Genomic DNA, 17,238 nt, shown 5'->3' with positions numbered 1-17,238 from the left:
CGACGTATCGATATACTTTAAAACAAATAAAGTGCACTTTTGTGCATGATGTCACACAAGATATTTCAATAAGTGTATAATAGAAAATCAAATAGTGTATGTCCTTCACTATGTGGTAGGTTCCTGCGGACATTATCTCTTTCTGTTGTTGACTATTTTTTTCATACGGTGTTGATGCGGGAATGGTTGCTTGGGCATTTTGTTGGTGTGGAACCGAACGGAGATGTTGACATGCGGAGTTTCAAGCACTCCTTATTTTCTAGCGGGTGACTTTTCAAATGATGCTACAAATTAGCAGTAATGCTGTTTTTTGTAGCAACGCTTTTGCCCCCACACTTGTTCAACATCTTCCCGCTTGAAGCCAAACCACCGCCAGACGATGGACCCCGTGCTGTTTTTCTTGGGAATTAATTCTTCCTTCATTTGTTACACTCTCTCTCTTATTACCGCTAGCATCACAGCTAACGTTACTGGCAGAGAAATTGTCCGTGCCACATTAATATTGTTGTTACTCAGCCAGCGTTTGTGGGTCTGATGGATCCTGTTGCATTTTGTGGCTTTTAATGCCTCCCAATCAAACACTTTTATGTTAAAATACTGAACAGATGTTTACCTTATCCCAATAAACGTCTGTTCGGTATTTTAACATAAAAGTGTTTGAAAACAAACCCAGCCCACTCTGCTTTGTCCCTGGTCCAAGCTGCTGTGACGTACATTTCCGCAATAACTCCTATAACACTCAAAAGATAAAATACTTTCTATAGTTCAAGAATTGCGGTCATTTAAAAAACATCACTGCACGTCATAATGGTGGCAACGTTTTTAAGGTTAAAGGTCTAAAAAAAATTATGTAGAACGTCTGGCGCGCCGGATTTTGCCCATGTCTGACTTAGGCCTACTATGCTACTGTATTTTAATGTTGGTCATATATGGGGGAACTCGTTTTTTCTGAGGTAGTACTTGTGAAAAATGTTTAAGAATCACTGTACTGGTTTCTCTCATTTGTAACAATAATCTGATATCATCAAGTAATTGACTTTCACACCTATTTTCTCTCTTTTCCTTCCCAATTAGGGTGAAGCTGGTTTCCCAGGTCTTTCTGGCTGTAAAGGCTCCCCTGGATCAGATGTGAGTGAATCAGACTGACAGCACTCGGGTCAACCTAACCTGTGGACTTGTACCAGTTTTTGTTGAGTCCTATACAGCCCCACTTAACAAGTTAATAAAAAAAAAACACTGCTGACTCTAAAATGTTCCGACAAGTCGGCAGGTTGCCGTTTTTTTTTCCGAAACCCGCGGCGTAACAAAAGTTCCAGCACATTCAGGAATTGCATATATATAAATATATGTATATGTATATATATATGTATATATATATATATATATATATATATGTGTGTGTATGTATATATATATACACATATATATACATACATATATATATATGTATGTGTATATGTATGTATATATATGAATGTATATATGTATGTATATGTGTATATATATGTATATATGCATATGTATATATATTTTTTTTTTTTACAGAGTTTTGTTTTAAATATATATATTTAGTTAATTAAAAAGAAGAATAAGCAAAAATACTAATACTATTATTTTTGCTTATATGTATGTATATATATATATATATGTATGTATATGTATATATATGTCGATGTATATATGTATGTATATATATATATATATATGTGTGTATATATATACACACATATATATATACACATATAAATATGTATGTATATATATATGTATGTATATATGTGTATATATGTATGTATATATGTATGTATATATATGTATGTGTATATATATGTATGTATATATATACACATATATGTATATGTGTGTATATACATATACATATGTATATATGTATATGTATATGTGTATATATGCATATGTGTATACATATATATATATTTTATTTTAAAAATTTTTTACAGAGTTTTGTTTGAAATATGTATATTTAGTTAATTAAAAATAAGAATAAGCAAAAAGAATAATACTATTAACTGAGTGAACAAATTAATTATCTTCATACAGGGAGAATTTTTGACACTTTAGGTTATGTACAGTAGTTACACAATAGTAATATTGTTGTTGTTATTTTTATTATTATTATTATCATCATATTCTTACAGGAAGGGCCTGCAACATTATTTAAAAAAATATGTGAAAATGCAAGAAAAAAGAACAAAAAAAAACGTGACAGAAAACATTTTCAAATCAAAAATGTATTATAATATATTTTTTTGGTTTTTGCTAAGACTTGTTTTTTAATATATATATATTTAGTTAAATAAAAATTAACAAAATAATACTATTAACTAATGAGTGAATTAATGAATTATTCTCAAACAATGATCATTTTTGACGTTATTTTTATTATTATATTGGGGCGGCATAGCTCGGTTGGTAGAGTGGCCGTGCCAGCAACTTGAGGGTTGCAGGTTCGATCCCCGCTTTCGCCATCCTAGTTACTGCCGTTGTGTCCTTGGGCAAGACACTTTACCCACCTGCTCCCAGTGCCACCCACACTGCTTTAAATGTAACTTAGATATTGGGTGTCACTATGTAAAGCGCTTTGAGTCACTTGAGAAAAGCGCTATATAAATATAATTCACTAATTCACATTATTGTTGAAAAAAAAATTATTGTAAAAATGCAAAAAAAATGAAATTTCATTTCAAAAATTTGAAATGAAATAAAAAATATCCATTTTTTTTTACAAAGCTTTGTTTATAATTATATATATTTAGTTAATTAAAAAATAAAAATAAACAAACAAAATAACACTATTAACCATTGAGTGAATGTATGAATTTTTTGTCTTCAAATATATAAAATCTGTTTTTAGCCTATTTTTTTCACGTAATTACAAAAAAAAATAATGAATATGTATCTACTGTAAATGCCATTGCACACCATTCTCATGTGGCATAAGGGCTCCAAACATCGAGATGTGAACATTCCAGGTATTAATTTCTTCTTTGTCCTAATCACTTATGTTACCTTGACCCGGGAAGGTATTTCAAACACTCTTATCTCCGGCCCAGGCGCCTTGTTTACAGCAATGCGGCCATTAGCTCCACTTGTATGTTTAGCCATGTCACTTTCTAACATGGGGGCCTCCAACCTGGAGGGGCCCTTGGCTCTTCCATCACTGCTGTGTTTACATTCTTTGTTGTCAGACTGTTTAAATGAAAGCATATAGTCGTACTGCACACAAACACACATGTGCACGCATGTTCAGCGGCCTCCGCCATCCACTGTAATTTGTTTGTGTTCCCGCCTTCCAGGGTCTTCAGGGGGAATCCGGACCAAAGGGAGACGCTGGTCCTTATGGACCCAAAGGACAAAAAGTACGACATCATTGTATTACATATTTCAAACAAATGTCATTTTCTTTTAAGTCATCTGGTGTTTGTTCCAGGGAGATTCTGGAACAGATGGAGAGCCAGGAAGACCTGGAAACTACGGACCTTTAGGACCTCAGGTAGAAAAACAACCAGAGAGAGAAAAAAAACCGGAATGTGGTCAGAATTAGAGCTGGATATCATCTGATACCGGTGCCAAATCAGTACTATAGAAATTGTGCCGGAGTAATGAAAAATGTTGCTTCATAAAAACCTGCAACAAGCTGCATAATCCGTAAATTATGGACTGATTTTGATGAAAATGTCCAAAATAGGAATTGCAATGCTAAAATGTCCTTTTTGTCTTGTCCTTTAGTTGTAGGAAATGTCTGAAAACCTCATCAGGAGTCCCGACAAAACCCGACAATGGCAGAAAATTAATATTTTTAGAAAAAAAGAGTCCGCTAAAATGTCGTATACACAAAAATGTAAAAAACGGTCTTGCTTCAACAGCACAATAGTGGTGCTGTTGTTGTAAGAGATGCCTCAAAACCTCATAAGGAGTCCCAGCAAAACCCGAAAATGGCAGAAAATGCATATATTCATATATTGTTTTTGCTAAAATTATGTAAGGGGGGACCGTTACACAACATTTAAAAAAAAACGGTCTTGCTTCAACAGCACAATACTGGTCCTGTAGTTGTAGGAAATGTCACAAAACCTCACAAGGAGTCCCAGCAAAACCCGAAAATGGCAGAAAAGGCATATGTAAAAAAAAAAGAAATTTGCTGAAATTACGTAACTGGGGAACGTTACACAACATTTAAAAAAAAACTGTCTTGCTTCAACAACACAATACTGGTTCTGTAGTTGTCGGAGATGTCTCAAAACCTCATGAGGAGTCCCAGCAAAACCCGAAAATGGCAGAAAATGCATATTTTTCAGAATTTTTTTTTTGCTGAAATTACGTAAGGGGGGACCGTTACACAACATTTAAAAAAAAACTGTTTTGCGTCAACAGCACAATACTGTTGCTGTTGTTGTATATGTCTCAAAACCTCATGAGCAGTCCCAGCAAAACCCGAAAATGGCAAAAAAAATGCATATTTTTCAGATATTGTTTTTGCTAAAATTATGTAAGGAGGGACCGTTACACAACATTTAAAAAAAAAACTGTCTCGCTTCAACAGCACAATACTGGTCCTGTAGTTGTAGGAGATGCCTCAAAACCTCATGAGGAGTCCCAGCAAAACCCAAAAATGGCAGAAAATGCATATTTTTCTGAATTTTTTTTTTGTTGCTAAAATTACATAACGTGGGACCGTTACACAATACTTAAAAAAAAAACTGTCTTGCTTCAACAGCACAATACTGGTGCTGTTGTTGTAGATGTCTCAAAACCTCATGAGCAGTCCCAGCAAAACCCGAAAATGGCAGAAAATGCATATTTTTCAGATATTGTTTTTGCTAAAATTATGTAAGGGGGACCGTTACACAACATTTAAAAAAAAAACTGTCTTGCTTCAACAGCACAATACTGGTCCTGTAGTTGTAGGAGATGTCTCAAAACCTCATGAGTCTTAGCAAAACCCGAAAATGGCAGAAAATGCATATTTTTCAGAATTTTTTTTTTGCCAAAATTACGTAACTGGGGACCGTTACACAACATTTTTATAAAAAAGACTGTCTTGCTTCAACAGCACAATACTGGTTCTGTAGTTGTAGGAGACGTCTCGAAACCTCATCAGGAGTCCTGACAAAACCCAAAAATGGTAAAAAATGATAATGCTTCAACAGCACAATACTGGTGCTGTAGTTGTAGGAGACGTCTCAAAACCTCATCAAGAGTCCCAACAACACCCGAAAAGGACAGAAAATGTATATTTTTCTAAAACTTTTTTTTTTTGCTAAAATGTCCCCTCCAATGTTTTTCTCATTGTCATCCCATGAGTTGAGTTTTTTCCTCGCCCTGATGTGGGATCTGAGTCTCGGTTGTCGTTGCGGCTTGTGCAGTCCTTTGAGACACTCGTGATTTAGGGCTATATAACTAAACGCTGATTGATTGATCGATTGATTCCGTATTATAAGGCGGTCTGTCCTAATGTTTTTAGCATTTAATCAGAGGTTTTGTATTTGTGTTCTGAGATATACTGGCTCCTGAGTCAAAATAATTGCCCAGGCCTGCACTAGACATACGGGCGATGATAAATTGGGAAGGTATTTTTCCTACAAGTTAGGATGTGGACGCAAAACTTGGATCTGATGGTTCAACCTTTATAATTTGGGTCCGCAAATTCAGATCTTGGTCGGAATTGGTAGAAATGCAGTGACAACCTAATATTAACCAGATCTTCTTCCAAACTGATATGAATAATGTTTTGCAACAGGGTGACCGTGGCCCCCGTGGAAGTAACGGGGACAAAGGCGAGCGTGGCGATGATGTAAGTAATAAACTATCAAATATTTTCATTTGTTTTGAATCGCTCATTTGTATTCTCTGCTGTGTTCCAGGGTGCACCAGGACCGGACGGACCTCGTGGCGAAATAGTAAATACACTCCATTGGATTTTTATTGATCTGGATATGTTGGCCAAGAGTCTGAGCGTGTCTGAACATCTCCTGTAGGGGGGAGTCGGGGAGAAGGGCGAGCAAGGTTCCCGTGGAAACCGAGGACCCAGAGGCGAGGCGGTAAGTGAGGCCGATGAGCGTTTTATTAGTCCCCGTCCGCGCTCTTTACAATGTTGTACTGACTAAAAGACATGGTCCTAGGCCAGGAGTGCACAGCTGCACGGATATGTTCAACGTACTGTAGGACTTCCATGCCTTGCTCAAGGGCCAGGAAGTGGACACACTCCAGCAGCTAATCCCCATGCTATAGTTTTGCGTTGAGCCGGTTAAAAATGTGTGCAACCTCCAAAGATTCAATTCGGTTTTTTTTCCCGAAAATTTTTCGCAAACTTTTTTTTGCTAAAATGTCGTAGGGGGGGACACTTACACAAAAAATGTAAAACTGTCTTGCTTCAACAGCACAATACTGGTGCTGTAGTTGTAGGAGACGTCTTGAAACCTCATCAGGAGTCCCGAAAACCCCCTGAAAATGACAGAATTTTTTAGGTATTTTTTAAAACTTTTTTTTTTTTGCTAAAATGTCATAAGGGGGCACCTTTACACACATTTTTCAAAAACTGTCTTGCTTCAGCAGCACAATACTGGTCCCATAGTTGTAGGAGATGTCTCAAAACCTCATGAGGAGTCCCAGCAAAACCCGAAAATGGCAGAAAATGCATATTTTTCGGAATTTTTTTTTTTTTGCTAAAATTACGTATGGGGGGACCGTTACACAATATTAAAAAAAAACAAACTGTCTTGCCTCAACAGCACAATACTGGTGCTGTAGTTGTAGGAGACGTCTTGAAACCTCATCGGGAGTCCCGAAAACCCCCTGAAAATGACAAAATTTTTTAGGTATTTTTTAAAACTTTTTTTTTGCTAATTACACACATTTTTCAAAAACTGTCTTGCTTCAGCAGCACAATACTGGTCCCATAGTTGTAGGAGATGTCTCAAAACCTCATGAGGAGTCCCAGCAAAACCCGAAAATGGCTGAAATGCATATTTTTCGGAATTTTTCTTTGTTGCTAAAATTACGTATGGGGGGACCGTTACACAATATTAAAAAAAAAAAAAACTGTCTTGCCTCAACAGCACAATACTGGTCCTGTAGTTGTAGGAGACATCTCAAAACCTCGTCAAGAGTCCCGACAAATCCAGAAAATGGCAGAAAATGTATATTTTTTTAAAAGTTTTTTTGATAAAATGTCGTAAGGCGGGACCCTTACACTGCGGTTGTAGAAGATGTCTCAAAACCTCATCAGGAGTCCCGAAAATGGCAGAAAATGCATATTTTTGGGGGTTTTTTTTTGCTAAAATTACGTAAGGGAGGACCGTTAAGACAATATTTAAAAAAAAAAACTGTCTTGCTTCAACAGCGCAATACTGGTTCTGTAGTTGTAGGAAACATATCAAAACGTCATCAAGAGTCCCGACAAATCTGGAAAATGGCAGAAAATTCATATTTTTCTAAAACTTTTTTTTGATTAAATGTCGTAAGGCGGGACCCTTACCCTGCGGTTGTAGGAGACGTCTCAAAACCTCATCAGGAGTCCCGAAAACCCCCCGAAAATGACAGAAAATGTATATTTATTGAAAACTTTTTTTAGCAAAAATGTCGTAAGGTGGGATCCTTACACAAATGTTTTAAAAACTGTCTTGCTTCAGCAGCACAATACTGGTGCTGTAATTGTAGGAGACGTCTCGAAACCTCATCAGGAGTCCCGAAAACCCCCCGAAAATGACAGAAAATTTATATTTTTTTTAAAACATATTTTTTTGCTAAAATCTCATAAAGGGGGACACTTACACAAAAATTTAAAAAACGGTCTTGCTTCAACAGCACAATACTGGTGCTGCAGTTGTAGGAGACGTCTCGAAACCTCATCAGGAGTCCCAAAAATGACAGAAAATGTGTATTTTTTTCAAAACTTTTTTTTTGCTAAAATTTCGTAAGTGGGGACACTTACACAAAAATAAAAAAACGGTCTTGCTTCAACAGCACAATACTGGTGCTGTAGTTGTAGGAGATGTCGTAGAATTACGTAAGGGGGGACCGTTACACAATATTTTTTTTTTAAACTGTCTTGCTTCAACAGCAAAATACTGGTTCTGTAGTTGTAGGAAACATATCAAACGTCATCAAGAGTCCCGACAAATTCAGAAAATGGCAGGAAATGTATATTTTTCGAAAAAGTTTTTTGATAAAATGTCGTAAGGCGGGACCCTTACACTGCGGTTGTAGGAGACGTCTCAAAACCTCATCGGGAGTCCCGAAAATGACAGAAAATGTATATTTATTGAAAACATTTTTTTCGCTAAAATGTCGTAAGGGGAGACCCATGCATAACAAATTTAAAAAGACGGTCTTGCTTCAGCAGCACAATACTGGTCCTGTAGTCGTAGGAGATGTCTCAAAACCTCATCAGAAGTCCCGACAAAACCCGAAAATGACAGAAAATTTATATTTTTCAAAAAATATAAAATTAGGAATATTTCCAAGCAAACTCTTTGCCATCAACGGAAAAGTAGATTCCGATACGATCGTTCATGAGTGAAATCAGCCGATACTAATCCATACCTGCCAACCAAATCCTCATTTGGTTCCTGGCTTTGTCATGAATAAGTTGAGAATCGTAACGACGCCTTTTAGATTTACTAAGGTCTGACATGTTTAGTAACTTCACCAGTTTCAGTGACTCGACGAAGTTGGCGCTGCGTAACTGGCAACATGAATGTGACACACTCACGGACTTCCTAATTGGTCAAACGGTAGAGGGCGGGACATCGTAATGAAAACAATAAAGATTTTGTGGCTGTAAATCTAATGATGAAATGAGCATATCCCGGCTGAGCTACTGTTATCAGTTATGGAGGTATTCGAAAAGAACGTGATTTATTAATGCCTTTTGACAAGTCAGGGCCATTTAAAGATGACTTGGTATGAAATTATTCCATATAGCACCTTTAAGTATTATTGGATTTTCTTCTTTGTCAAAATTTGCAACTCGTTTTTATTCGTTGACTACTATGCCTGTTAATTTCGTCATTGTTTTTGTCAACGTGCATCTGTTTTGGTTAGTTGCCTTTTTGACAGCTACAGGAGGAGGTTGCATAATCCACTCAAGTCTCCGGTAAGAGTAATATCACAATTTTCCCATCCAAAAACTTGCTGGTTGACGTAGAAAAACATGTTTGCTTGACCGCTCTGTGTTAAAGCTTCACAACAAACAAAGAAACACCGGCTGTGTTTCGGTGCTAAAGGCAGCTGCAATCCACCGCTTTCCACCAACAGCATTCTTCTTTGACGTCTCCATTATTAATTGAACAAATTGCAAAAGATTCAGCAACACAGATGTCCAAATTACTGTGTAATTATGCGATGAAAAGAGATGACTTTTAGCCGTGTGTGGTGCTGGGCTAATATGTTTGCTACAACCTGAGCTGTCACAAACACGCGTCATCATTCCGCGACGTTTCCAACAAGAAACTCCGCGGGAAATTTAAAATTGCAATTTAGTTAACTAAATCGGCCGTATTGGCATGTGTTGCAATGTTAATATTTCATCATTGATATACAAACTATCAGACTGTGTGGTCGGTAGTAGTTGCTTTCAGTAAGCCTTTAACATGTGTTCTTTTTCCTTTTGCCAGGGGGAGCCGGGGCCCCGTGGAGAGCAGGGGAGAGAGGGCTCAACCGGCCCCAACGGAGACCCCGTGAGACCCTCTCAACGCATGCACACAGAAGCTCCACTGACCCCACTGTTTTTCAGCTTGTTGTTTGTCCAAACACCATAAAACACCCACTTTTCACTCCAACAAATTGGTATTCCCATTTCGCCAGGGCCAACTTTCACACTCAGAAGGGAGTACAGCAGTACATTTTTTCTTTTTTTTTACCAGTGTTGAACCTGGCTGCAGCCCCAGAGTGCATCCCACTCATGCATAGGCTTCCTCCTCCCCTGGAGCCCCTCCCGGGAACATCCACACTCACTCTTTCCCTTCTGACTCAGTTCTTCTCTTGCGGGCCAATACACCCAGTATGGCTTCTTTTCGGAAACAAGGCACCAGGCAGCGTATCAAAAATAATGCACTTACGCCGGCTTACTTGCGGTAGCTTCCGTGATGTCAGAGCGTTCAATGACTCCTTTGTGTTGCTCCTGTTTTTTTCCCCCCATCATCAAAACTGCGGGAAGAGTGAAGAAGTTAAAAGGAGAGAAAACATGGGAGAGCTGACAAGTCGGACCACCCGTGTATTCTCATGTTTTAAGGACCGACACTCCAAATAATTGAGTTACTGCGTAAAAAAAATGATTCCGCTGACATTAGATTTGTTTGTATGTACTTAAGCTGTGACGACCGTCTTTTTTTGTTTCTTTAGTAGAATGCGGTCAGAGAATACACAGAAACAGTATAAAATATAATAGGAAAGTAGATGAACTAAAAGGTGTTTAAAGCAACTTCCTCGAGTTTTTTTTTTTCATTAACCATAAATACATATTTGTTTTTATTTTAATTTTTTTTACAAATGTATATAATGATATATTTAGTTTTTTACATACATTAATTTATATAAATATATATAAATTTTTTAAATAAACACATTTTTCTCTATAATATGTGTCTTCGGTTTTCGTACAATTATGTATATATACATACATATATATATATATATATATATATATATATACACACATATATATCAATCCATTCATTTTCTGCCGCTTATTATATATTTATATATATATATATAAATTTGTATATATATATTTATATATGTATATTTAAATAATTGTACGAAGACATTTTATAGAGAAAAATGTGTTTGTTTAAGAAAAATATTCTATATATTCAAATATATACACACACATATATATATATGTACATACTGTATATATATATGTATATACATACTGTATATATATATGTATTTACATATATATATACATACTGTGTATATATATATATATATGTATTTACATATATATGTGTATATATATATATGTGTGTGTGTATATATATTTGTGTCCATGTATATGTTTATGTATATATGTATACATATATGTTTGTAAATGTATGAATATATATGTATAAATGTATATGTATTTAAATGTATAAATATATATATATACATCTATACATGTGTATATATATATGTATTTATTTATATACAAATATACACGTGTGTGTGTATATATATATATATATATATATATATACATCTATACATGTATATGTATGCATATATATATATATACAAATATACACGTGTATATATATATACATTTATATATACATATACACACATATGTGTACAAACCCACTATATGTGTATATATGTTTGTATATATATATATATATACTTGCATATATATATATACTTGTGTATATATATATATATATATACATAAACTAATTGAGTCATGGAATTACTCACAAGTCATGATCCCATTAATCATGTGTATACGCAGATTAATCACACTATTTGTTTTGACCGCATATGCTCCTAAAACTCAACCGCAGATGGTCACTTGAAACCCAACAAAATAAATGACGTACATTAAAAAAATAACTATTAAAATGTCTTCCTGTAGGACAAAATTGCATTTATGTCCATAATATCCGTGTCGTTTTTAAAGTTAATTCAAATCATGTCAGCGGCGGTAACCTGTGATTAATTGATGTTTTCATAGTTCTTCACCGTTCCCTGTAGTTATAATTATTTCTTGAATCCAACCGGGTTTTTCCACTTTCTTTAATAAAGCGCTGGCACTCACAACTTTCTTCGGCCCCATGCCGGGCCGTGTCTCCGTCATACTCGATTAAAGAAAAGCCCGGACTGAGTCATCGGAATAGAAATAAAAACATACATCAAATTTAAGTCCAAAAGTGACAGCTTCAATTGCATATATTTATATAATTGTTGGTGATATATTGGAACATGCTGATGATTTTTGTGCAGCCAATTTCTACACTCTCTCGATCTCTGTGAAATACGCACAATAGTCAAATTGTATTTTGACAATTACGTCAAAGTGACTGTTGTAAAAAAGCTCATCTTAATACTCATTTTCCCTTGATAGAAGAAACGTTTTTTTAAACTTGATCTGTGTATACGCATTAGTGTCTACTCAGATTTAATCCCGGCCTCCAGACAGTGGGAACTTTCTATGCGCAGAAATAAATGATATATGACAGGAATTAGTCACAAAGTGGACCGAAGGCTGGACCCAGCTGGTTGTTGTCATGGCTCCAAGTGCAATAACTAAACTCCCTTTTTTTAATGCACCAGTGTCCGTTGGTAGAACTCATAGGTACACTTTCTAGATGTGAGAATTATGCTTCTGGACTTGAGATTTGCCTGATTAGGGAACAAGCAAACTTGGAAAGCATCCCTATAAAAAAACACTTAAATAAAGACAAAGTCAGTGTTCATTTGTTACATTTATGTTGCTACAGGATGACACAAATACCCTTTGAGATCGGTTCTAACAGTGCTGATGTTCTGCAGGGTGAGTCTGGCAGGGACGGTTCTCCTGGATACAGAGGGGATGAAGGCCCTCCTGGACCAGAGGTCAGTACCCAGGACCAACACGCACACACACAAAACTCCTGCACAACATTTAAAAACGAGATGAGGCGATTCCTGTAGTTTCTCCAATGCTGAAGTTGAACTGAAATGCTGACAGAATGTAGTATGAAAAGAATAGAATGGACTTTATTGTCATTATACTTGCCTGTAACGAGATTAAGGACTCCAATTTAAGGTGGGAACAAATATGGGATAAAAATAAATTACACAAGAGGTAATAAAGATAAAACTAAGAATTTAAATAAACAGACTACCGTATTTTTCGGACTATAAGTCGCAGTTTTTTTCATAGTTTGGGGGTGCGACTTATACTCAGGAGTGACTTACGTGTGAAATTATTAACACATTACCGTAAAATATCAAAAAATATTATTTAGCTCATTCACATAAGAGACTAGACGTATAAGATTTCATGGGATTTATGGATTAGGAGTGAGAGATAGTTTGGTAAAGGTATAGCATGTTGTATGTGTTATAGTTATTTGAATGACTCTTACCGTTATATGTTAGCTTAACATAGCAGGCACCTTCTCAGTTGGTTATTTACAGTATGCATCATATAACGTACACTTATTCAGCCTGTTATTCACTATTCTTTATTTATTTTAAATTGCCTTTCAAATGTCTATTCTTGGTGTTGGATTTTATCAAATACATTTCCCCCAAAAATGCGACTTATACTTCAGTGCGACTTATACTCCGAAAAATACGGTACTATCCATTAAAAATAATAAGCAATCATGTACAATATACAAAACACTATACAAAATACAAAATAAATACTGTACAATATACAGAGCAAGACAAGAGTACCGGAGTAATACGTGTAAGAATGGTTTGAATGTTGGAGAGTTTGAATTTCCAGGAAAAGACAGAATTTGGTTCGGAACTTGGGAAAGTGTTCGTTGGATGAGTGGTTGATTAAAAAACTCTGCGAATTGTGGAATATAAAAAAAAAATTGGACAATTCATTTTGAATGGGGAAATGTCCCTGAAAACAGGGAATTCTCGGGAATCCAGGAATGTTTTTATTTTTATTTTTGAATTAGGCGAGCACAGAATTTTGAACAGGCTGAATAGTTTGGATTTGGGACAGCTTGAATCGGATGAAAAATGTGGGGATTGTGAAACTTGGAAAAAATGGTTATTTAATTTCAATGGGAATTTCATGGAAATGTCAGGAAACGCGAGGAATTTTTTTTGGGGGGGGGGGAATGTTAAAATACTCGACTGAATGAGTTGAAACGGTCGGTGTTGGGATTTTTCAAATCGGTCGCGAAGTCTTGAAGTAGTAACATTTTTAATTGAGATATGGTATGAAGGAAATTTGGGAAAACCGAGAATTTTTCAAGTTAAAAAAACAACTTCATTTTTTTTTTTGTCCTGATTAAGAGGAATGTTTGGACTGTGGAACTGTTCAAAGGTCAAAGGGGTCAAAAAGGGATTTTTAAAATTTTTTTTTACTTGGAAAATGATAGTTTGAATTTCCAGGATGAGTGGAATGGTTTGAAACAGTGGAAAAATGCAGAAATGGTGCAATTTGGAAAATTGGCCAATTCATTTCGAAAGGGAAAAATGTCCCGGAAAACCTGGAAATCTGGGAATTTTTGGAATATGTCAAGGGAAAGCCCGCGATTCCCGAACTTGGAAGATATTCCCATTGATTTCAATGGGAATTTCACCCCCAATGTTTAGGAATTTGGGGAAAAGCAGGATTTTTTTTTTTTAAATGCTCAAAAAAAACTTGAATGGTCTGAAAATTAAAATTACAGCAGCATTAAACAGAATTGGGATCGAATTTAAAAAGTAAATAATTGGGGTATAAATGGAAACAAAATGGAAAAATATTACAATAAGAATAACATTTAAAATAAAAAATATATACATTTAAGATTTTGTGATGCTAAAATACATGGATGTAATCATAGTAGTATCAACTAGATACATTCCTGTATATATTGTAGCATCCCGGAAAAGTGGGTGCTGCAGGGATCCCCGGGACTTTGTTCTGTCGTGTTTATGCGGTGCAAATATTCTCCCAAAATGCGTTTATCATTGTGCAGTATGGTATCACTACATGGCACATATTTATGACAGTGTTTGGCGTTGTTCACACGGCCACCCTTACTGTGATATGTAGCGCTCTTTACTAAGTATGCCCTTCATTCACTTGTGCGTAGTGTGTTCAACGATAAGACGATCAACTTAATGGTTAATGATCGGACATAATTACATCTTGTTATGACTTTGTTAACTCGAGACCATTCAAAACATATCCATTGTCGTGACTTCGGTGTGCATGACACGACGGGTGGGCGATCGGTACTTTTTGGAGGCGGTAGTCTTATTCGGTATATAAGTAACAAATAAGATTCATTAGTATTGCGGTACGATACTAATACCGGTATACGGTATAACCCTATCCTGGACATACCAGTACATGCAGAGTAACTGACTGGTCCTCACATTGTCGGAACTACCGACACAATCGCACACGACCAAGGACACTGGTGAGGTTTTTACCCGAGTGGTGTGTCGTCGTCGTCCACGCTCACACCCACAGAAACATCGTTGACAACATCCAAATGTTGTCAACAAGTACATCTCTTCGGTTTCCTGGACATACCAGCACATGCAGAGTAACTGACTGCGGTCCTCACATTGTCGTAACTACCGACACCATCGCACACGACCAAGGACACCGGCGAGGTTTTCATCCGAGTGGTGTGTCGTCGTCGTCCATGCTCACACCCACAGAAACATTGTTGACAACATCCAAATGTTTTCAATAAGCACATCTCTTCGGTTTCCTGGACATACCAGTACATGCAGAGTAACTGACTGCGGTCCTCACATTGTCGTAACTACCGACACAATCGCACATGACAAAGGACACCGGTGAGGTTTTTACCCAAGTGGTGTGTCGTCGTCGTCCACGCTCACACCCACAGAAACATCGTTGACAACATCCAAATGTTATCAATAAGCACGTCTCTTCGGTTTCCTGGACAGAACAGTACCTGCAGTGTAACTGACTGCGGTCCTCACATTGTCGTAACTACCGACACAATCGCACACGACCAAGGACAGCGGTGAGGTTTTTTATCCAAGCTGTGTGTCGTCGTCGTCCACGCTCACACCCACAGAAACATAGTTAACAACATCCAAATGTTTTCAATAAGCACATTTCTTCGGTTTTTTAACCTGGTCCTTCCTTTCTGTCTCGCCAGGGAGCCAAAGGACCACGAGGAATCAAAGGAGCTGCCGGAGACCGGGGCCCGATTGGAGCCCGGGTAAGAGAAGATGACACACGTGTATGTTCATCTGTATATGTCTGAGTATTGTTTGTTTACATCCTGCTCAGGGAGTGGATGGTGTCCCAGGAAATGGTACTGCCGGTTGCCCGGGTTTCCAGGTGCGTATTTGGCGTATTTCTGCTCATTAGTGACTTGGCTGACTGTACGTGGTTTTTTTTTTCTTCTAGGGTTATCCCGGGCCCCGCGGAGACTCCGGCGAGCCTGTAAGTTTGCAGATAAATGTTCAGGAAAAGAGTTTATTTCCAGTTCTGTGTCCTCATGTTTTTTTTTCTGTTTTCTTTTAAGGGTGCCAAGGGAACCCCAGGACCCAAAGGAGATGACGGAGAGCCCGGCGACCCCGGCCCTGATGTGAGTCAGATTCGCTTAATTTAGCTCACACAATGCTCCGACTGGAGTGTTTCTTTGTACATACATCTTGTTCGCACACTCGCCTTCTGGTCGACAGCTGGAAATAATTTATTATGTAGATCTGCATTTTTGTGTGTGAAGAGAATCTGAGCTGATGCAGCTGTGTATATGTGGTTGTCAAGGTTACCAGGAAATGAGCACGGAGGATGAAGGAACTACATTGCTCTATGTATGTATGTGCTTGTGCTTTTGTATTTCTATCGTTCTTGAGACATCAACAAGAAAAGATTGATGTCCATATGAGAACTGGTAATCAAGTGAGGACCGAAATCATGGTCCCTATATGGAAAAAACTTTGAATCTAATAGAGAATGTCTCATTTGCACCCCCTGGTGGTGAAATCTATCAAAATTAGCGTGGTTCCAAAAAGGACGGATTTTTCAAATGAACTGTGTGTCGGTTTTAAAAGTGCTCCCCCTCTGGTCAACATATGAAATAACAAGTGTGTGTAAGAAACTGAAATGCGCCCCCTTTGGACATAATTCATTAAAAAAAATAACTAAATATGTATATAGAGACAAACTAATAACTTGAAGTAAATAATGAAGATAAAAATCAATTACAAACAATAATGAACTAAAAGCAGTCTTTTTCCCACAATGCGTTGACTTTTTTCTTATAGAATTGGGTACAAGTTCTCATTTTCTTTCTGTTTCTGTAATATTGCGATATTTTCTCGTAAAATTATTTATTTTTTATGTAAAATTTTTACTTTTTAATGCAAAATGGTGACATTTGTCATGTAAAATTCTGACTTTTTCACAATATGGCCATTTTTTTGTTATTCTTGTAAAATATTGGACTTTTTTTTTTGTAAAACTATGACTTTAGTCAACATTTTACCAAGTAAAATTCCGATTATTATAATATCGCTAAAATGTATTTTTAAAAAAAAATGTATATAGAGACATACCGTAATAACTTGAAGTAAATAATG

The 17,238-nt window shown here is 36.6% G+C and overlaps 1 protein-coding gene across 1 annotated transcript in view; it reads left to right on the top strand.

Annotated features, from left to right (window-relative positions):
* The window catches only part of col6a1 (collagen, type VI, alpha 1), an 86,295-nt gene that overhangs the window by 22,315 nt on the left and 46,742 nt on the right, over window positions 1-17,238 (top strand). Inside the window, exons 14-25 of the mRNA XM_061890718.1 lie at window positions 1,075-1,128; window positions 3,318-3,380; window positions 3,452-3,514; window positions 5,762-5,815; window positions 5,886-5,921; window positions 6,000-6,062; window positions 9,639-9,701; window positions 12,496-12,558; window positions 15,807-15,869; window positions 15,941-15,991; window positions 16,061-16,096; window positions 16,179-16,241. Of these exons, the coding sequence (XP_061746702.1) occupies window positions 1,075-1,128; window positions 3,318-3,380; window positions 3,452-3,514; window positions 5,762-5,815; window positions 5,886-5,921; window positions 6,000-6,062; window positions 9,639-9,701; window positions 12,496-12,558; window positions 15,807-15,869; window positions 15,941-15,991; window positions 16,061-16,096; window positions 16,179-16,241 (672 nt within the window). The remainder of the gene's footprint in view (window positions 1-1,074; window positions 1,129-3,317; window positions 3,381-3,451; window positions 3,515-5,761; window positions 5,816-5,885; window positions 5,922-5,999; window positions 6,063-9,638; window positions 9,702-12,495; window positions 12,559-15,806; window positions 15,870-15,940; window positions 15,992-16,060; window positions 16,097-16,178; window positions 16,242-17,238) is intronic.

Source organism: Nerophis ophidion, linkage group LG28, assembly GCF_033978795.1.
Source record: "Nerophis ophidion isolate RoL-2023_Sa linkage group LG28, RoL_Noph_v1.0, whole genome shotgun sequence".
NCBI classification, from domain to species: domain Eukaryota; kingdom Metazoa; phylum Chordata; class Actinopteri; order Syngnathiformes; family Syngnathidae; genus Nerophis; species Nerophis ophidion.
Note: the sequence above shows the minus strand (reverse complement) of the source record. Positions and strands in the feature narration are given on the sequence as shown.